This window comes from Rousettus aegyptiacus, unplaced genomic scaffold, assembly GCF_014176215.1.
Source record: "Rousettus aegyptiacus isolate mRouAeg1 unplaced genomic scaffold, mRouAeg1.p scaffold_m13_p_4, whole genome shotgun sequence".
In the NCBI taxonomy this organism is placed as follows: domain Eukaryota; kingdom Metazoa; phylum Chordata; class Mammalia; order Chiroptera; family Pteropodidae; genus Rousettus; species Rousettus aegyptiacus.
The window spans coordinates 119,014,442-119,035,861 of NW_023416307.1; the positions used below are offsets into that span (position 1 = coordinate 119,014,442).

The window sequence follows — 21,420 nt, forward strand, 5'->3', positions numbered from 1 at the left end:
CCTGGCCCTGCCCGCCATCCCAGCCCTTGGCAGGCTGGAAAAGACAGGCCTGAGATATGGGAAATGCCGCGATGGGCGGGACGCTGGGTTCCCACCCTGCCCAGGACCCTGGATTTAAGCTTTCCTTTATCCTCTCTGAATACTCAGGGGTTAGAATCAAACAAAATCACCCCGAGCCACATTCCTGCTTGATAATCCTACAATAACTTCCTGTCTTTCTCAGAATAAAATTCCAAATTTCTCGCCATGGACTACGTGGCCTGCCCTGCTCTCTGCCTCCAGCTACAATGGCCTTGGATCAGTCCCCAATACTCTCGGTGTTCCTCGAGCTGGGGACCCTCCTCATCACCCTCCCTCTAGACTCTTCCTCACCCTTATTAGGAAGGAGCCTCCAGCAGAAGGAACATCACATTTTCTCCTTTAGGGACAGTGTCCTCGGAGCCCCCGCATGACCCCAGGAGCCTCGCCTCCCAGCAGCCCCAGACCCCTGCGCATCTCACCTGCTGAAGGATGCGGGCTCGGGAGGCCAGGGCGGCGCTGTGCTGAGCAATACCCCGCTGGGAGGCCAGAGAGATCTCCCGCAGAGGGAAGTCGACAAGGGGGTACACCTGGGGAGAGAGCCGCAGCTACCTCAGTCCTCTGACCGGGCGTCAGCACCTGGAGCCTTGGCAATCCGATACAGACGAATGTGAGAAAGAGCCCAGAGCCGGAAGGGTCTGAGGCCACGCAGCCCGCAGACAGGACATAGTTAACCTCCACAGACCCTTGATTATCCATGTTACAGCCTCAGGAGTTCCAAAAAGGAGAATGGGTCTGTGGACAGAGTACTCCTTCACCTGCACCCCACCCAGTGACCCAGCAAGCCTTGGAGGCTGCCTGACTTGGGGTGAGGTGCAGGGCTTCCTCAAGGGGTGATGCCTGCCTTAAGCCTTTAGGAAGCCAGGATGATCACAGTGAAGAAAGAAGGCTGAGGAATATTATTTAGCCGTAAAAAAAGAAGGAAATCCTGACATTTTGACAGAATAGATGGACCTTGGAGGTATTATACTAAGTAAATCAAATCAGACAAAGAAAGATACATACAGTAAGATCTCACTTATATGTGTAATCTAAAAAGAAAAAAAAAAAAACCTAAACTCATAGATACAGAAAACAAATTCATGGTTGCCAGAGGGTTTAGGGGCAGGGAGGGGGTTGGGTAAATGGATGAAGGGGGTCAAACAGTACTAACTTCCACTTATAAGATAAATAAGTCCTGGGATGTAATGGACAGCATGGCGACCTAGAGTTAATAATACTGTATTGGATATCTGCAAGTTGCTACGAGAGTAAAAAAGTTCTCATCATAAGAAAAAAATTGTAACTATATACGGCAATGAATGTTAACTAGACTTATTGTGGTATCATTTCATAACATATACAAATATCGAATCGTATTTTACACCTAAAACCAATATGATGTGTGTCAATTATATCTCAATTTTTTTAAATGCATGTTACAAAGTGAAAGAAGCCAATCTGAAAAGGCCACATACGGTAAAAAAAAAAAAAAAAAAAAGTAAGAGAGAGACACAGAGAGAGAGGGTGACAGAGAGAAAGCAGGAGAAGAAAGGCTGAGCACCTGGCCCTCTCAGATAAAATGCCATGAGGACCCTGCTCGGGCATCTCATAAAGACCAAATTCCCTGCCCAGGCCCACAGCAGGGGTCAGCAAATCTTTTCTGTAAAGGGCCAGATAGTAAACATTTTAAGCTTTGTGAGCTATCGGGTGTCTGTCTCAACTACTCGACTCTGCCCTTGTAGCACAATAGCAGCCACAGACAATACATAAACAAACAGGCATGGCCATGTGTCAGTAAAACTTTATTTACAAAAGCGGGCTGAGGGCCGGTGTTTGCCGACACCTGGCATACAGGACCCTTCCTGATCTGGCTTCTGGCACCTCTTTTGTCTTAGCTCCTCTCTCCACCCAGCCCACTGCCCTTCAGCCCCAATGCCCTCTGCTGTTCCTCAAGTCTCTGCCATGCCATTCCCTCTGCTAGACACCCTCGCTCTGATGGCCACATGGCCCACTCACCCACTGCACTGCATTCAGGTCTTTGCCCAATGTCACCTCCCTCCCCCCAGCTGAAACAATACCCCAACCCTTCCTGTCTCCTCACCCTGCTTGCATATTTCTCAATGACCCTTACCTCCACGGACATTGTGAAATATGATCTTCTCCCTCACCAGACTGAGATCTGCAAGGGCGGGGATTTTGTTGGATGGTATCCCCGGGCCCAGAATGGTTCCTAGCATAGGAGAAGGGTCTCCAGGTTTATGGAAGGGAGAGAGGAAGGAGGGAAGAAGGAGAAGGCGAAAGTGAGAAAGGAAGAATTGAGTATGTGAAACTCAAGAGAGAAGTGGCCCCTTGGGGTCCCGGCAGCCTCTGTCCTGCCTGGGCAGCTCTGTTCCCACCCAGCCTGTCTTTCCAAATGAATGCAGCCCCCACAGAAAGCCAGGAGAGCCACAGGAGGAACCTAGCTTCCGTGAGGTGGTCTGCAAAACCCTCCTTACCATGGTGTTTTCATCCTTAAAGAGGTTTTCTCCTTTGGCCTTAGCCAGGTGCTCCCCAGGGCAGTTCAGCTGGTGCTCAGACACAAACTCAAACAGGCTGTTCTTCCTGGGGGTGAAGAGGACGTGGGACGGTTAAGAACGTGGTTTGGAATGAGACCTGAGCTGGAAGGCTTGCGTTTCTACTGGGGAGACCTTGCAAAAGTTCTTTAGCCTCTCTGGTCCTCAACAGCTTCAGTCATAAACTGGGAAGCCAGTAAAGCACTGACGGCTCTAACCTATCAGCCCATTTCATCCTCACCTGTGAAGCGCTTAACAAGGTCCCCAGTGGGAGGAACCCTTGCCGCCTGGGAGCCTTCCCTGACATGGGGCTCTCTTCCCAGACAGGAACACCCAAGCACTGAGGAGCTGCTGCACTCGAGAGTCAGAATGTGAACTCGGGTCTGTCTTTTCTAAAGGCCGCCAGCATCCACCACCCCATGCCGCGTCTTCTTGGGCATCCCACCTTTCCCAAGGTGCTTTAAGCCCTTTTCTCCCAGCAGGTCCCTGCACCGTGATAGCCCCAAGCAAGTGCAGTTTCTCCGCAGCAACCAATCCAGGCCACATCCCCCAGGGACTCTGCTGGGCCCCTGCATGAGACACTGCCACATACCACATGATGACCAGCTGGACAAAGTGTAACAGCTTCTTCTCCCCTTTGCAGGTGGCACAGGTCTTGTTCCCTCTCCCTGAGCAAGTGCTGCACCTGAGAGGGACACATCGTCGGCACCACTCACACTCTTGGGGTCCTGGCAGCTTCCAGAGGCCCCCACTCCAAAATCCTTCCTCACACAGGTGGACCGTGGTGGGCGTGGATTGCTTCCACCTGCCCACCATCTAGATCTCCTGCTCCTGGTGGCCGACCACAATTTCCCTTTGGAGACCGCTCCTCTCCCACCCAGTCTGCCTGGTTCATGGGCTTGCCCCGCTTCTGTGACCAGCTCGGGACCTCTGCCTGGCCACTCAGCTTATTCCATCTCTCTGGCCACAGTGACTGATACAAACATGGGCACATGACCCAGGTGAGTGCTGTGAGATCCACCCTAGAACCTTTGTTGGAACTTTTAGGAAAGAGACATTCTTTTCTACTGAGATTACTAAGCTGAGAGCTGCTGCCAGTCCCCTCTGCCACCACAAGAGACAGCTTGCCTGAGAATAAAGCCAACACAAAGGAAAGTGGAGTGAGGAATGGAAACGTTCCCGATGACGTTGTTTAAGCACCTGGATCTAGCTGTACCTGAAGCCACACCAGAAATACACTCCTGGACTTCACAGTTACATGAAACTATAAATTTACTTTTCTGCTAAAGCCAGCTTGAATTGGATTTCTTTCACTTGCACATAAAAGAAATCAGACTTTCATTCTAAATCAAAGACCTTCTTTATCAACCAAGGTGGCAGGTATACCAAAGCTTCACCATTCGGCTTCTTAGAAGGATGGCTTGGGCCTCAATGAGCCAAAAGTATCATGTTAACCAACTAACCAACACAACTTTGAATACTTTTATTCCTCATGGTTTCCTGTTTCCCTTTAAAGATTTGTAAGTTCATTAAAGGACATGATTTACAAAATGCAACGTCCCACTGTTTGCAAAGCCCTGTGAGCAAAGATGGAATTTAGTTGATTGTTTAGTCAATCAACCAACCTTCGTTGACTTCTCTCTCCTATATTCATGCTCTACGATGAGTTATAAATAAGGGTTAGCAGGGTCCAGATTCTCAGAGAGTTAAGAATCTCACCTTTGGGTGGATTTCCATATTCACTTCCCCACTACATGAGCAGGAACAAGTCTCCTCTCCTTAAAGTGCCTCCCTTCCTTCCTGCAGTGCCTTGTTCCTTATACCCGACCCACAGATGGCTTGATAAGTTCCAGTATTTTCCAGAAATATCAGGCCTTAGTAAAAGCCTGTTCATTCCACAAAATATTTACCAAGCAACTACTATACATAATGCTCTGGGGACACGGGAGTGACAAGACAGATTGGGCACCTGCTGGCCTTCCAGAAGGTAAGACAATGAAAAGCAAGAAAGCCAGGGAGACCTGCTCATACCTGCGCCTGCCAGACCCCGAGCACATCTGACACCTCCGGGGCTGCTTGGCCCTGCGCTTGGCTCCGCTGCAGGAGGGACACCTCACCTGCGGACACACCACAGCCTCAGCCCCCGCTGGCCTCCCAGGGAAGCGGGGCAAAGAGCATCCAAGACTTGGTTTGGATTCCAGCCCCGTGACCTTGAGCAAGCCCCTTCCTCTCCCTGGGCCTCTGCCCCTTCATCTGTAAAATGGGAGGGCTGGATGTAGTGTATCTTTGGACCCTCCCAGTTATGTGTTTCAAAAACTCTACATTCTTACATCCCTGTTTCTCCTGGGACATCAGCCTCTCCTGCTCCTCTCTGATTCCCACATTCCCTGGGACTGTCCCCTAACTAAAAAGCCATGGCCAGTGGGAGCAGGAAGAGGGGTGGGCTGGCTGAGGGGACTGCTTTTGGAGACGGGGATCTCCATCTTGGAAAGGCCCTCAGAGGTGACGGAGGCAATGCTCCCACTAGGTGGGCCCTGGAGACATTTCAGAAAAAGCCTGAGGGAGGAGGAAGAGGGAAGAGAGGGGCGGGGGTGGAGGAAGGAGCAGAAAAGTCCACAGGGAGAGGCTCTGGGAAAGCCATGGAGAGGCGAACGGCAGGAGAGCCCGGGAGAGAGACCCCGGGGATGGGTTGGGGGGGAGGGGTGAGCACACAGCAGGCGGGAGGAGGGTACCAAAAGGGTGGAAGGGCCAGTGGGGAGAGGGAAGGACTTAGAGTAACAAGTGGTCAGTGTGCATCCAAAGGATTAGGTGCAAATGGGGAGCGCTAAGAACACGCGAGGAGCTTGGCACCCCTCCCAGGATGGTCAGCAGCCCTGAAGGTTTCTGAAAAGTAGGCTGATGCCACCAGAGCCTGACTGTGTGCTTAGGGGCTTGTAACGGGTTGAATAGTGGGCCCCCTCTCCCCTGTCCCCAAAATTTGCACCCAACTGAACCCCAGAAGGCGGGAAAGTGGAGGCCCAGAGAGGGAGGAAGCCTGGTCTAAAGTTAGCTGTTAGTGTGGGGAGCCCCAGGCCCCACCCCTCCCACAATCAACGACCCTCTGTCCCCAGCGGCCCCACCCCTCCCACAACCGAAGGCCACACGTGACTCACCATGCCGGCCCCGTGGCAGCCGCTGCACTTGTAGCGCCCTCGACCATGGCATTTGTGGCACTCCTGAAGGTGAAACTTCCCTTGAATAGTTTCCCAGGCACCAGCAGATGGTTCCACAGCCCCAGCCCCGACCCCATGATGTCACCATCCCAAACAGAGGTGCAGCGCTCCAGAGCCAGGGTGGAAAGATGGCCATCCCACGAGACCGGGACTCCCAAGGGCCTTGAATGCCAAGCCCAGGAGGTCGTGCCCCGCTTCCTCAGAGCCCCAGCCCAGTCTGGCCCGGACGCCAAGAAGGGAACACACAAAACCCAGCATCCTTCACCCTCTTAAGTAGCTACAGCAGTCTATGATAATGGAAGCCATGAAAAATGGACAGATTGTTGTAAAAGGCAAGGAGCTAGCCGTTGGCATTTAATCATTGAATCCAAACAGCTTTTTCACTCTCGAGAAAAGAGTGGAACACTTTCTTGGCCTCTGAAAGTCCTTCCTATCTTATAATGCTGTGAAAACACACGGGGTAAAATTACATGCTTGAATCAAATTCTGAAGCGAAAACAGTGCTGGCTTCGACAGCACACACACCAGAACGCGAGCGATGCGGGGGGCGCTAGCGCCGCCCCGGCCCTCGGATGACGCGCAGATTCCTAAAGCGTTCCATGTTTTTCGTTGGATTGTACACTTGAAACTTATAGGATTTCGTTAATCAATGTCACCCCCAAAAAATTAAGTAAAATAATAATAAATAAATAAATAAATAAATAAATAAATAAATAAATAAATAAATAAATAAAGTCAAACAAGGCAGGTAATTAGACAGGAACATAAGATAACATGTCTCGGTTTTTGTAATATATGAGGTTACCCACGCTTCATGTCATGATATTTCCATAAAACAGGATAGAACTTAATTCTTTTCCTCTCTTGACTTCCATGAAAAATTCCAAACATGTTTTAACTTTATTTTATATCAGTTTCATTCAGCACTTCAGCTGCTAATTGTCAGGCAAAAGAAAAAAAGAAAAGAAAAAAGAAAATGGATGAAAAGCACCAGTTCTAGGAATGTGAATGCTCACTATTTAAGGCTCGTGTCAGTTTTGTATATGGAATCATCCTTTTGCTATGAGAATATATGGCCAAGAAAGAAGCCAGTAACCTGGATTTGCAGTTTTCTTTTTAAAAGGATGAATTTGAGGAAACGTACAGTGCCTGGGAAACCAGCTCAGACAGAAGGACCAAGGTTCCAACAATCATCGTTACCTTGACCAATGATGAGTGAGGGACTTGGAACTTCCTGGTGTCTTCCTGAAACATGGGGGGAACCTGGACCTTGATGTCCCAAAGCCTGGGGGAGGTTCCTCTTCGTGGCCCATCCACTGAATGGTCTGGCACAGAATAGGATCACTGTAAAAACGGCAAGGCTGCCAGGACAAGCTTTCGCTTATTCACCAAATACTGTGCCCTTTCGCCGGGTGCCAGGCTAGACCCTGAGGCTACAGGGACAGGCAGATAAGGGTCCCCCTGGAGTCAGTGGTTCAGCACCTGAGCTGTGGGTTTGAAAAGGCTTAGCTTCGACTCCTGGTCCTTCTTCTTCCTAGCTCCATCACTCCAGACAACTTAGTTCACCTCGCTGACCTTCAATTTTTTCATCTCTATAATGGGGTTGGATAATGGTTGCGCCATACAGGATGGTAATGAAAATAACGTAGAAGGAGACATATAAATACTTAGCGCAGGACTGGCACGTGGTGAAGGCTCAATAAACAAGCACTATTATCACTATCGTCTCCATCCCCACCACTTTTTTTCTCTTTCTCCTCTTTCACTCAAGAAGACACACACAGCTACAACCACATGACAAGTGCTTTGGACAAGAGTTTCACACAAGAGAAACAAGAATTTCTGAGAAGCCCAGGAGACTGGCTCATTCTGCTGGGGAGGGAAGTGTCAGGGAAATAAATTCGGAAAGGCTTCATAAAATAGGTGACTCGTGAGCTGAATCTTGAAGGACAAACTAGAGTGGTCAGCTGAGGCACAGCATAGGGTTCCCCAGACAGAGAACATGAAGCCTCTAGTGGGGTTCCGCAGGACGTGGGATGGCACAGTGAACGGGGGTGCAGGGGCCTAGTGACTCCAGGAGGTGCTGGGGTTGCCTGGGAGGCTGGGAGATGCCCAAGCACAAGAGCTGCCTTTGCCATCTAGCCCCACGTGGTGGCACCAGCCTGTGGCCGAGGCGAATGCTAGGCTTTCTCAGGACCTTCTACAAACCATTTCCTGGTTGGGAACCCTTTGCTAAAATCAACACTGACAGGTCTCTGAGATGAAAGCCCACCCTCTCATCTTTCAGGGGATGGGGAAACTGAGGCTTTGAGCAGAGGAGCATCTCATTCAAGGTTAGTGGCTCAGACTAGCCCCTGGCATATTTGCTCCCAATTAAACTGACTTTAGACAACTCACGAGTGAAGGGTTGAAATGTCCATTCGCTTATCCTGGATTCACTGAAAGTCTCCAGTCGATACTACAGAGAAAAAGACAGCACATTCACACACATGCCCTTTAGGAGGACAGAGCATTATGCACATCGAGGGAGCTCCCTGCCTGCCAGGGCTCCAGGGGGAAACCAGAGGCCCCATGTGTGGCACCCGGGAGCTGCTTAGGAGAGGCCGGCAACAGTGATTTCTGTTCCAGATGTCCCGGCACATCTGTAGCGAGGTCAGCTAGCCCCAGGAAATCTCTCCCGACAGGCTCACAACTGGGGCAATTTCAGCCCCTCATTTCTTTATACGTAGAAACATTCTCAGAGGGAAGTTTTAGAGGAGTAATTGCCCTCCAACAGATGCAGGCTGCTGGAATCCACTGCCACGAGCCTCCCCTTCTGGAGGAATTTATCTGCCTGATGTCTAGATACTGTTTCTTGGTCCTCATCCACAGAAGCACAAAATGGGAAGGGATCTTGGAAATCACCTGGCTCCTCCTTTTTCATGTGAGGAAACACGGTCTCAGAGAGGTCAGTTGACTTGCCTGCCCACGGCCACACAGCTACGCATGGGCTTCTTTCCCCAGATCAGGGCTCTAACCACTCCCTGGGAGCCTTGTCTGATTTCCGTGTGATGGTGTGCTCCCCAGAAAATGGCTGTGCCGGGGACACTAGAAGATGTGAACTTAGAAGCTACCCCACGGCCCTGTCAGTGCAAAAGGTGACATAGGTGCCTGCTGCAGCCCTGGTTGTGGTCTCGTTGCAGAATTTCCCTGGAGCGCCGGGCTCTGGTGAGGAGCAGATGATTCCTTGGCACAGACACGACTTGGGGAGGCAGAGGAAGCTGGGACGAAGGGACCGGAGGGACCTCTCCCAGCCCAGACCCTTGTAGAAGCAGGTCAGCCTCGTATTTGAGGACATGGGCTTTGGTGCCGGCTAACCTGAGTTTGAATCTAGCCACATGTTTTTGGACAAGTACTTTCACCTCTCTAAACATCCAATTCCTCCTTTGCAAACACCTACGATGTCGGTAGCTGTCAGGATGTGATAAGGCACACGTGCGGCGCGCTTTACGTGATGCCCAGCACATTCCAGCTCTTCAACGATCGATCATAACTACTCCTTGTATTATTATTACTCAGACTTCAAACCAGACAAGTCGCAGAAGGGACTTCAATGTCACTGCCATTCACACGCGCCGCCCTTGCCCCGGGCTCCCTCCTCCCATCCTACATTCCCTGAGCCTCCGCCAGGCCGGACTCCTCACCCTGCACACGCTCTGCTGCTTCAGCTCCTGGATGACGAGGCTGCCAGCAGCCGCACTGCCATAGCAGCATTTGGAGTTCACGAAGCTGAGAAGGGCTTCACGGGCCACCTCCTCCGTCACCACGGGGACTCTGCTGGGGAAGGAGCAGCGAGGCAAGGGGGTCTGAGCAGGGCCCGGGGACTCGCCCAGGCCAGGCAGCCTCCTCATGGTCCAGACGGAGTCTGGTCCACAGTAGTGGGAATGCAATCAGGAGATTAACTACTAGGAAGGGTATCTTGGCGAACAGATACAGGGGCTGAGAAAGCGGCAGGTCTTTCTAGAAGACAGGAAAACCACTCTCTCTGAAGTGTGGTACTCAGGAGAAGGGCTGATAGAACCTTAGAACTCAAAAGAAAAAAAAAAAGATAAATTATGTCATTTTACAGATGAGGAAAACTGAGATCCAGAGAAGATGTCACATAGCTGAGGAGGCGGAGTTAGGTGAAACGAGGTTCCCGCCCTAAGGGAATTTGATCTCAGCCAGAGGAGCTGCGAGCAACTTCACCGGAAGACCCCAGCCAAGAACCAACCAGCAGCAGGGCCCACAGCAACTCACCGTGCGCCTGCTGGACAAGCGTGGAGGCAGCAGGGAGGCCGACAGCCGGCCCCTTCCTTGGCCTTCTCTCTGGCCACCTTCCCTGCCTCCTGGAAAACTCTTTCCTGAGGCCCAGCTGCCAGGTCCCCTCCTTAGAGAACCTCTCCCCACCCAACACCCCCAGTAAGCATGAGCCCTTTTCTCCCTTCTTCCTTGTTGTATCTACCACAGCAGCCCAACTCCAAATGGTCAGCCCCTGTCATGCATGCTTGTGCCTCCAGCACCCCTGAGGGCCTGCAGGAGGCATGCAGACTGAGAGGAAGCGGGGCTGCCCTGGGCATGGAAGGCGGGCAGCCAGAGAGGAGGAAGGGAGATGCTCTAGGCTTCCACTTCTCTCTGCACAAAGCTGGAGGGAAAGCTGGAGCTCTGCCTGGTCCTCTCAAAACAAGAAAAGTGTGGGCCTCTCGAGGGAGCAGCAAGCTTTTTCTGTAAAGGGCTAGACAGTAAATATTCTAGGTTTTGCAGGCTATCGAGCCTTCGTCTCAACCACTCAGCACTGCTGTTGTAGTTTAAAAGTAGACACAGGCAGTGAGTAAGCACATGAGAGTAGCTGTGTTCTGATAAGACTCAATGTATGAAAACAGGCAGTGGGCTAGATTTGGCCCAGGAACTGTATTTGCAGCCCATAATCTCCACTATGGTTTTCAGCTCTGTCTTGGGAACCTAACAGCCTGAAGAGCTGGGTAAAATTCAGATGCCCAGGCTCTAGCCCTGGAGAATCTGATCCAGGAGGTCTGGATCCTAATGTGTTGTCAGGGTCAATACCATGGCCCCTGAGACCCCAAGGAGAGCTCTCGGGGGCGATGGTGATGGTGAGGATGGCTCAGTGAGGGTTGCTGAGCTCGCTTGCAGCTCACCTGTGCTCCAGGAACGAGGACCAGCCCCTTGGTTCCTGAGGTGTCCCCAGGGCCTCCAAAGGTGGGAAGAATATCTGTCGTCCTGGAAGAGAGGGGAGAATCAGGGACTAGCTCAAAGGAACAGATACTTGTGCAGATGAAAGAAAGACTGGCAGGATGTGAGAAAGAACAGATGGAGAACAGTTCTCAGACCAGCATCGTTCTGGTCTTAAATGGACATGGTCATGGAATGTTCGTGGACACAGGGCTTACGTTCCATGTCCTTCTGTTTCCTCCCACTGGTGACAAGGGGCTTCCCATGACCCCCAGAGGAAAAGGGAGCTATCTCAGCACTGACCTTGTCCAGAGACATCCACCCAAATAGCAGAAACCCAAGGACGAGGCCATGGAAACCGAGACCCCACAGACTTACCATCTCCTTGAAAAAGGCAGTCGTAGCTAGGCAGCCTCTCCAGGAGTTCCGCTGGGGGTGCCAGAGGACTCTCGGCCTCGAAGCTGAGGTCCACAACACCTGCAGAAGGACAGGCGGTCCTCAGCCTCAGGGATGGAAGGGGGCTTGGTGGCAACTTCACAGGAGGCTAACGAATGAGGGTAAAACCTCACAGTTTCACTAAGCCCATCTCACTTTGGCACCTTCTGGCACCCTCAGGACACAAAACCCTGGTAGGCGTAGATAGGACAGGGCATGACAGGAACAGCAGTAATGACAGGAAAACATTATGGATGACAGCTTCTGTTCAATGGCCACCTACTCTGTGCCAGTCACCATGACAGATGCTTTATAAATATTTCGTCATAGTCCACAACCCTAGGAAATAGATACTGAATTATAGATGGTTACACTTCTTCAGTGCTCCTCTCTCTTAATTGAAAGCTGAGTCTATGTCTCCTCCTCTGAACCTGGGCAGGTTTGAGACCACTTCAACCAAGGGAACACAACGGATGCCATGAAGAGACTGCAGCGTCAACTCCTGGCCTCTGGGAGCACTCCCTCTTGAGTCCTGAGCTGCCATGTAAAAAAATCAGGCTTGGCAGAACACATGGAGATGCCCTAAGACTACAAGGAGAGGGCCCAACCGAGCCCAGCCTTCCAGCCATCCCCTCCAAGCCACCAGGCATGTGAATGAAGCCATCTTGAACCCTCCAGGCCAGACCAGCTGCCTGATGGATACCACTAAGTGACCTATCACGCATTGCATGGCTGTCCGCTCCCCCCGCCCCCCGAATTCATATATTGAAACCCTAACCCCCAATGAAATGGCATTATGAGGTGTGTCTTTGGGAGGCGATTAGGTCTTGATGAGATTATGAGGGAAGAGCCCCCATGATGAGATTCGTGTCCTCACAAAAAGAGAAAGAAGCCAGAGTGCTCCCTCTCTGCCACATGAACACACAATGAGAAGGCAGTTGTCTAAAAGCCAGAAGTGGGTCCTCAGCAGACACTAGATCTGTCAGCACCTTAATCTTGGACGTCCCAGACTCCAGAACTGTGAGGAATAAATGTTCATTGTTCAAGCCACCCAGTCTATGGTGTTTTTGTTGCAGCAAACCCTAATCAATTACACATAGAGCAGAAGAATCACCCAACTGAGCCCTGCCCAAATTTCTGACCTCAAAAATTAGAAACTATAATAAAATGGTCGCTATGTTCAAGGCACTGACACGTGAGACATTTTGTTACACAACTTCCTTTAATGAAGTCTTTGCCCTGGGACTCCCTGCACACCTGGACTAGACTTTCTTGGAGCCACACCAGTGTCTGAGTCTCCTTCTGCTCACACTCCTTCCTGCCGTCTCTCTGCTCACAAGTCCGACCTCTGGCACATCTAATGCCGTCTTGGTATCTGCTTCTTAAATGACAAACTGACAACCTAATGCTACCCCATCCTACCAATAAGAAGACTGAGGCTCAAAAGGCGGTGACTCACCCAAGATCACACAGCCAGTGAGTGATGGAGCAGGATTCAAACCAGGATCCATCAGTCTCCAAAGGGCATGTTCTTTCCAAGCACTTTTCATGAGAGAAACCCAATGGAGGAATCACTCACTATAGATCTGCTTTTAAGACCTCATCTTAATCTGTCAGGCTGTGACATAGATATACATAGCCCCGAGACTCCAAGCAGGAAAGTGTAAGATAAGAACCGGCCCCCGGAAACTCGAGACAATTCATGAAGCACCTCCCTACACCCGTTGCTTCACTCCCAGCCTCCCACCTGGAGGTGTGGAAGGCAGGACTTCTAAGTCCACTTAACATGAGGCATCTGAGGCTCAGTTTACTCCAGTATTTCTAGGGTGCACAGAGGTGGAGTTAGAACAGAATAGGTGCTCCTTCTTCCAGTTCCAGCCCACTGGGCCACCCCTCAAACCTGTTCTGAGGGACAAGAATCCCTCAGCTACCTTTCGAGCTATTGATTTAATCACATTAAGTTGGTTTTAAAGAGTAAACTGACAAACGCCCAGTGGAAGGGGCTTCTCTCTGCATTAAGTCATTGAAGCACCCTCAGGCCAAACTTCCAGCTGACCAACTACATCCCCTAGATACCTCTCTTTTTCCTTTTTTTCTTTCTCTTTTATTTTTTGACAGCTCTTAAAAGCCTATAGCTCTTGACCTCCACAAAAATAAAAATAACGTGCCTTGTCCTTTTGAATCTAATAAAAACAGAGGCCAGAAGAAGAAGCAGGTCTTGCTCCAACTTGGGTTATCTAGAAGTGGAGATGGCACGAGGTGACAAAGCCTGACATCCTGACACATGTGGCCGAGAACCGTGGAGGAAGGGGGAGTGTCATTAAGACCAACGAACAACCCCGTTCTACCATTCCCCAAAAATCAGAAACGTCCTTGTCCTCTGACAAGAAGAAACACATATACATCTCTAGGTTTCTTTCTCCTTTCAGAGAACTTACAAAGGAAGCGGAAATAGAAGAAAGTTTGCAGATGTAGAGAGTGCCTTTCCTAGCAGGAAAACTTATATTCGTAAGCAAATGATTCTGTCAAGAACCAGTGAGAGAGCCAGGATCGACATGGGTATGCTGCAAATAACGTCACCCCAAAACTTCAGAATGAGGCCTGCCAGTGGGTACTGAAGTCCCCACTATGATCATCTGAAATTATTATTCATACCTTGGTTCTAAATATTGTTTTGTTTCTAATGATTTTATTAGCATTCTAAGCTAGTGTAGCCACCACATGTTTTCTATAAATAATCAGGTAGTAAATATTGTAGACTTTGTGGCCAAGTGTCTATCTCAACCACTTAGCTTAGCCACTGTGGCCTCAAAGCAGCCACAGACAATACGTAATTGAATAAGCATGACTCTGTCCCAATAAAACTTTACCAAAACAGGCCATGGGTCAGATTTGACGCTTGAGCCTTATTTTGTCCACCCTGACCTAGATACTCACGTGGGTCAGAAAGGTGGAGGCTGGAGTTTGAAACTTTCTTGGACTAGGGCCCATGCACATTCATTATAGTTCCTGTGAGCCCACTTATTAGAATTCAAGATAAAGGTCAGGGTTGAACTACAGCCAGGGTGACTGGACTTGGAACCCCTGAGGCTCGGTGTTTGGAAACCTGGGCTCTGATCCAGTGGAGCTGAGCCGTGTAATACACAACGCCATGCCGGCCACACTTCCTTGCAGAACTCAACTCTCCCAGCTGTGAAACAGTGGCTGATATTAGTGCCCGTGCCACGAGACAATGTGTACACAGCTCATAACCCTGAGCCTGGCATTTAATAAATGTTCAGTCAGCGCTGTGGACCTGAGGAGGGAGGGTCTTCCTCTTTCTTTGTGCTTTTTTAAGCCAGGAGACAAGAGTGAAAATGTCAAGCACAGAAAGAAAGGCAAGACCATCCGTCACAGCCCTCTCCCCAGGGACCGCCCCACCCGCTCAGAAGTCTTGGGCCAGCTAGGACATCGGTGCTGTCCTCCTCAGAAAGGCAGGGAAATGCCATAAGGCTGCTAAGTCCTGCTGAAAACCAAACAAAGGGGCAGGAAGAGGGGAAGAATGAGAGGTGGGAAACTCAGCTCCATCCATCAACAGGGAGCCACCCTGACCTCCCGGGGAAGTCGCAATTCATCAGAACTAAATTAGTCTCACTATTATGTTATGTACAAAAATAAAGGACTCCAGGCTGAACCGCAGGCAGATGCGTCATTTCCTGCGCAGATCTCATGGGGCACAACAGGAACGCAGGCGTCACAGGGCATTGTGTGATGTCCAGCATGAGGCACTCCAAAGGGGGTCACCGGGCATGTCACTGTTTCCATGGTGTGGTGGCTGAGTTCCAGGGCAGCTGACCAGCTGGGCCACCCCACCCTAACACACGCACTGCACCCTGTGCATCCCTCACAGAGGGATGGTGCAGGCAGAATCTCTTTGCGCGCTTCATGACAACCTCTATTTTCCCCACTTCTCAGAAGAACGAGACAAGGATTGGAGATGTGATTTGAGGCAAGGCGCTCAGGCATTCATAGCAGAGATGGAACGGTACATAGAACTCAAGTCCGATCCAACCCCAGTGACCTTTCCACTTAGCTGAACACCCTCTCTCTCCATGCGAATGGCATCATCAGGTGGTTGCTGAGAGAGCTTTACGAAGTGTTACCAGGGTAGTGTTTCTGCTCACCAGCCACCAGCTACTTCTTTGTACAGAAAGGACTTTTTCTTGTAGAAAAAGGTATAATTAATGGGCAACCTCTTAACTTTTTCTTTAGGAATGTCATTCACTTTATTTCAGGGGATAAACAGAGCCCACGTCATCTGCCCCTGATTCTAGATTAAGCATCTTAAAAACACTTAAATCATGCCAATTCTCCACTCAGATGGCTCCCCACTGCCACCTTGCTTTAGTTTTTTGCATATCTTACCTTCTTCAACAGAGGTGATAGCCCCTTTTAGACAGGGAACCCCTGCCTTCTTGTACACAGTTGGTGCATATAAATGTCTTGTGATTTGAATTATACTTAGGATGGTGCAAAAGAGATTCAAGGAGTCAAATTCACAGAGACAGAAAGAAGAATGGTGTTTTCTAGGAGCAGAAAAGAAGGAGAATGGGGAGTTGTTGTTTAATGGGGACAGAGTTTCAGTTTTACAAGTGAAAAGATTCTGGAGATGGGTGGTGGTGATGGTTGCACAACAATGTGAATATTCTTAACACCACTGAAAAGCACATTACAAATGGCTGAGACAGCAAATGTTATGTCATGTGTATTTTGCCACAATTTAAAATAAAAGAGAATGATAAGGATATTCGGGTGATTCGTTATAAGATAAAGAAAAGAAAGAAATCCTGTTTTCTGAAGAAGAACAAGCAAACAAATAATTAACTATGATATTTAAAGTCCTTCTTAGAAAGACCAGAAAGCCTGACCAGGTCGGCCCCTCTCAAATACCACATATCTGTTTGGGGTCTGCCTTCCCCACTAGCCTTTGAATACCTTGGAGATAGGTCGATGTTTATTCATCCTTGTTCACCCAGCCATGAGCACAGCACAAAATAGCTAGACTGTTGTGTAGTCTTGGAAGAAAATCACTTAACTTTTTAGGGCTCTGATATTCTTTCCCTAAAATAGAGCCCAGGGAGTACTGTCACTGAGAGGAGCAAACGGTGCAATGGGTGAGGGCGGGCTCTGCAAACACATTCAGGAGAGTTCCTGGGATCCTCTCTGAGCTGTGATATAATTTCATTAAAGCTTTTATTTCTTACTTCCCACAGGGGACACTGCATCTTTCCATTAGGAGTTTCCAGACCCACGATCTTTTTCCAGAAATGTGGCAGCCTGCAGGAAAGACCAGATGGGCCTCAGGAGGCCAGGGCCAACCTGGCAGGGAAGACTTGCTTTCCTGGTAGCTGCGCCTTCATTCTAAGGGATGTGAAAAAACACTGAGGCCCTATGGTCAGTCACCAAGGCTCTCGGCAGCTGGGCCCCTGCCAGGAAGTACCGCATCCTCCCACCAACTTACTGTGGTAGCTTCAGATCCACTCTCAGAGCTGGGGTCAGGAGACACTTTAATGAATAAGCCTTTGGGGAGCGAAGCTGGTCCAGACACCAAGTGGAGAGTCTCACCTCCTCAGCACCGACTTACTGACAGTGACAATTTTGTGGCCTCAGATCATTGCCACCACCTTCCTAGGACCAGTCAGTGCCCAGGAGTAAGGAGGTGCCACCTATGCCCTATGGTGCTGAACCAGAGCAGCCCTCACCTAAAATTACCAGGGGTTCTAATTACAACCCATCTTACTCGAAGAGGCCCTTGCTCACTATTTCTGGGAGGGTTTCAGTCTGTGATAAAAAAAAAAGCTGTATCACAAAAGAGATGTTTTTTAGAATAAGGGAGGGAGTTTTCCTTTTAGCTCTGTGTAAAACATTTCCCTCTAAGAGAAGAATGATCAAAAACACATTACATCCAGGACCACTGAAGAAACAGAATCTAGTCATGCTAGCGAAGAAAAGACTCTGAAGGTTCTTATTTGAAACAGGGAACAGGCATGTTCTGAGTAGCCTCAGGATATAGAATCAAAACCAAAGAGTAGAAGCTCCAGAGAAAGAGGTAGCAACTCGATGTAAGAAAGAACTTTTGACAGTGTCCGCTGTGGAAGGGGAACCGGCCACCACCGAAGGTGTTCCAGCCAGTCGTGGGAGGTGCTGCCTCTAATCAGTGATGCTGTCAGAGACACCCCACCACCCGACAGTGGCGGTGCTAAACGGCCTTCAAGGTGACTTCCATGTGGGTGCCACATCCTGGAATGTCTCTATCCATTCCAGCTTTGGTTCCAAAGTATGTCATTGGAGGAAGATATTCTCTCTCTGAAGCTACTGTCCACAATATAGACTCAAAAACTAAGGGACAACACTTTAGTAACTGAGAATGGTAACTTGACTGAATAAAGTAGGCAGCCATCTCCCAACTAAAACGAGACCTTTAAATTATAGAAGTCCCATAGCAATTAGTTAAGAAATGTGGAGAAAAGTTTACCTAGTTTCAGAGTGCATCGACTTAGTATTTTAAACTTTTCTAGATGATCCTATACCTTACAGTAGACCCTAAGTGCTGACCTGAGGTTTGGTTATATTAGAAATCAGCACATAGGGTGGTTTCTAATATAGCACAGAATCAGGGTTTTTAGAATTTTAATGGAACTAAAGAGTCCACCTTACTCTTAACTTGATGATGATGCCAAAATAGAAACATCGCAGGAAGTAATATTTCTCATTAATAGCAGTTTAATTTTAAAATTCTGGGAACAAAATCTGATAATTATCTAGAGTCAACATTTATGCCATGCCCACTCTGAGCTGAATGATGTTTTAGGCATTTTACTTCTAATTAATCCTTCACTAATTCTGCAAGATGACAAGAGAGGTTAAGTGACTTAAAGTCACCCAGCAATTAGGAGGCTTGGCTTGGATTTGAACTGAGATCTGACCTAGCCTGTTCCTGTGAAGAGAAACTCCAAATATAAATTCAAAGGCTGCTAATGAGCAATGTTTTCAAGAGGAAATATTACATTTGAATATTAATAGAAGCATTATTATAAGACTATGGATACACAATTTCCAATATATAAGATAAAGTCCTCCTCAAACACACACTAAAATATTTCTTCCATACAGTATGGAAAAGGATTCCAACAAAATTTAAATTGAGCTCTCAGATTAGCATGGGTTCATTTTATATCCCACTTTGGTTCTGAAGCTTAAAGCTTTGAAATAACACCATTAAAGACAATAAAGAGCATTGGACCCTCAAAGGACCTTCAAGGTCCCCAAGTTCAGTAACTGTGAAAATGTACGAGTGTCACAGGCTCTCTGGGATTCAAATGAAATCTGTGGACTCCACACTTCCAAAAAAAAGGCACGTTCATACAACATTTTAATCACACCTTCATGGTCCTTACATTAAGAACTCCTGGCCCAATCTTCTCTTATAGTTGGGAAAATTGGGGCTCAGAGAAATTAAGTGACTTGCCTAAGATCACACAGCCAACTCATAGCAGCGTCTTGAACCCTTAGCCTCCCAATTCCCAATCTGATACTCTACCACATTGCCTGTTCCAAAATTCAGTACCAAATATTTCCATTTTTAAAACTGCACATTTCCACCTAAAATACTATTTCCTTCTCTTTATATAGTCCTTAAATACCATTGTATTCCTGTCTCAGTAACTGACAGGATGGAGCCACCCTGAGCAGTAAGGAACAAGTGGGTTCTCTGCTAATGGGAGACTATGCGTAAAAAGACCTTTCATGGCATTTCTTTAAAACTAACGTCATCTAAGAACTGAACCCGACTGTGATTGAAATAAGAATGCTGATAGTCGCACTTGCACTTGGCTGTGGGCAGGGGTGTGGGGATCTGTCAACTAGAGGAAAGAAGGATAAAGAATCTAAGACTGGATGGTATTGCTGTGGTTAGGAAGAGAGGTTCTCCTGCTAAAATTTTATTATCCTTCTTTGTTGCCCAGAGGCACAGAAAGGAAGAACAGCCTGTGGGCTGCAAATAGTCTTTGCAAATGAAAGGAAGGGAGGGAGGGATGCTCTCAGCAGCGCAGAGGCAGAGTCTGGGACATCACTGAGGACAGAGAGGTTTCCGGCTCAGTGCCGGCTACAGAGGATGACACCCCATGCCCTCCCTGCTGTACTTACTGTCCTCTTCACTCAGATCCCTGTCCATGGTCCAGACGTCCAGCCAAGGAGGTTCCTGCACTTACAGTGAGCTCAAGACACTGGGATCTGAGGGACAAGCCTCGGCTCCTCCCTGACCAGAGGCCTATTGTTACCCAATTTGAATACAACGGAGGGAAACATCAGAGGGGAAGCACCTTTTCCATCAGAGCAGCTGCTCTGGACCCAATTTACTGGGGCTGGTGGAGCTCCTACTCACCAGACTTTGTACTTGTCAGGCTCTTGCTGGGTGCCTCTAGTCACCTGTACCCTTACTACCCTATGAGGTGGGCACTTTTATGACGCCTATTTTTCTGAGCTGAATTCAAACCCTCATCTCTCTGATTCTCACATTGGAGCTCTTGACCACTGTGCTATTTTGATCATCTGTACAAGACAGGCTTCTAAGTGTCGTGGGGGTGGGGGAGATACAGAAAAATGTGATAACTACAAGGAGGTGACTTCCCCAAGGAGAAGAGAAGGTACGGTGGGACCTCTCAAGTTTTGAGCATCAACGACCTCATCTCACTGGGGAGAAAATGAGGTCACACAGCACATTGTGGGCAGAGCCAGCTCCCAACCCAGGCTACATGGGTCATCGCAGTCACTACACCCACTTAGCCCCTGTGAAACATTTGTGGGTTTTTCAAGATCTCTTTTCAAGCCTTTTGCATTGAGGCTTCATACTCCTTCAACACCTCTACCCTCTAAAGATCACCGCTCTCCTCTGGATGAGTCTAACAATAAACACCTGGAGCTGAGTCATCTGGTGATAGAAGCAGAGAGCTTGTGCACTGGAACATGCACATGTGCAAGTGCATGCACGCACGCACACACACACACACGCGCACGCACATACACACCTCACACAGCATCCTTGGCAATGACCCTTTTACCTGGGCCTAGAGTTGTCTGGCCAGGACAGCCTTGCTTCACAGGGCAAAGCAAGAACCCTGTGGCCTGGCTCACCCAGCCTGGAGAGGCCTGTGGGTGTGTGCCATGATGGCCCCACATGAACAACAGCAATTGCATCCACAGGGAATGCACTGTGACTGATGTGTCACAGTCACATCACACACAGAGATGATTGCTCTAGGGTGTTCCACAAAGTGCCTTCAGTCTCTCTCTACTGACTTCACCCTCATTATTCATTGCCCACCCCCAGGAGAATGCCGGTGACAGTCATGAAAGCAGCAGCAATATTTGACAGGTGCTTCTTAAATGCAGTCAGACAACTCAATGCCCACAAGCAGGCTTTTATGGTTGGTAGGACCACCGACTTCTTAAATCTGTGAGTTTTATGAATTTAATTACTGTAAATACATGAGAAAGACCAAGATCCTGAGGAATAAATATAGTCCTTTGATACCTTTATACTTTAAGCAATGATTTTAAGCCCTCGTAGAATTATGGGAACAGAATGTGTGTACCTGGCTATGAGTATCTTTTACCCTAAAAACAATATATGTCTGTGTCTATGTCTGTGTCTTTGTGTGTATGAGTGTGTATTTGAGCCTAAACACGATAGATGATAGATTAATAGATGATAGATAGATGATAGATAAATAGATAATAGGGAGATAGATTGATGATAGAGATAGATAGATAGATAGATAGATAGATGACAGACAGACAGACAATTTATGGCTTAACTATAATATACCGACCGCTATTACATTTTGAGTACTTTTTAAGCAGCAGTATATAATTGCCTATAACCCTCCCCAACATTTAAAAGGAAAAAATCATTA

The 21,420-nt window shown here is 48.5% G+C and overlaps 1 protein-coding gene across 6 annotated transcripts in view; it reads right to left on the bottom strand.

The window, feature by feature from the left end:
• Positions 1 to 19,734, bottom strand: part of SSUH2 (ssu-2 homolog) — a 311,599-nt gene extending 291,865 nt beyond the window's left edge. For 3 of the 6 annotated variants that reach the window (XR_004950372.1, XM_016134861.2, XM_016134863.2), the window contains exons 1-11: positions 19,652 to 19,734; positions 11,411 to 11,509; positions 10,999 to 11,080; positions 9,508 to 9,640; positions 8,222 to 8,282; positions 7,025 to 7,149; positions 5,765 to 5,827; positions 4,644 to 4,729; positions 3,205 to 3,297; positions 2,556 to 2,661; positions 501 to 608 (exon numbers count right to left, since the gene is read on the bottom strand). Coding sequence is in view for 5 of the 6 variants with exons in the window: in XM_016134861.2 (XP_015990347.2) it covers positions 501 to 608; positions 2,556 to 2,661; positions 3,205 to 3,297; positions 4,644 to 4,729; positions 5,765 to 5,827; positions 7,025 to 7,149; positions 8,222 to 8,282; positions 9,508 to 9,640; positions 10,999 to 11,080; positions 11,411 to 11,509; positions 19,652 to 19,679 (984 nt within the window). In the remaining variant the exon portion in view is untranslated. Of the gene's footprint in view, positions 1 to 500; positions 609 to 2,555; positions 2,662 to 3,204; positions 3,298 to 4,643; positions 4,730 to 5,764; positions 5,828 to 7,024; positions 7,150 to 8,221; positions 8,283 to 9,507; positions 9,885 to 10,998; positions 11,081 to 11,410; positions 11,510 to 19,651 lie in introns of those variants that run through there. The other 3 variants (XM_016134862.2, XM_016134865.2, XM_036218957.1) reach the window with 2 other exon arrangements.
• Positions 19,735 to 21,420: the final 1,686 nt, after the last annotated feature.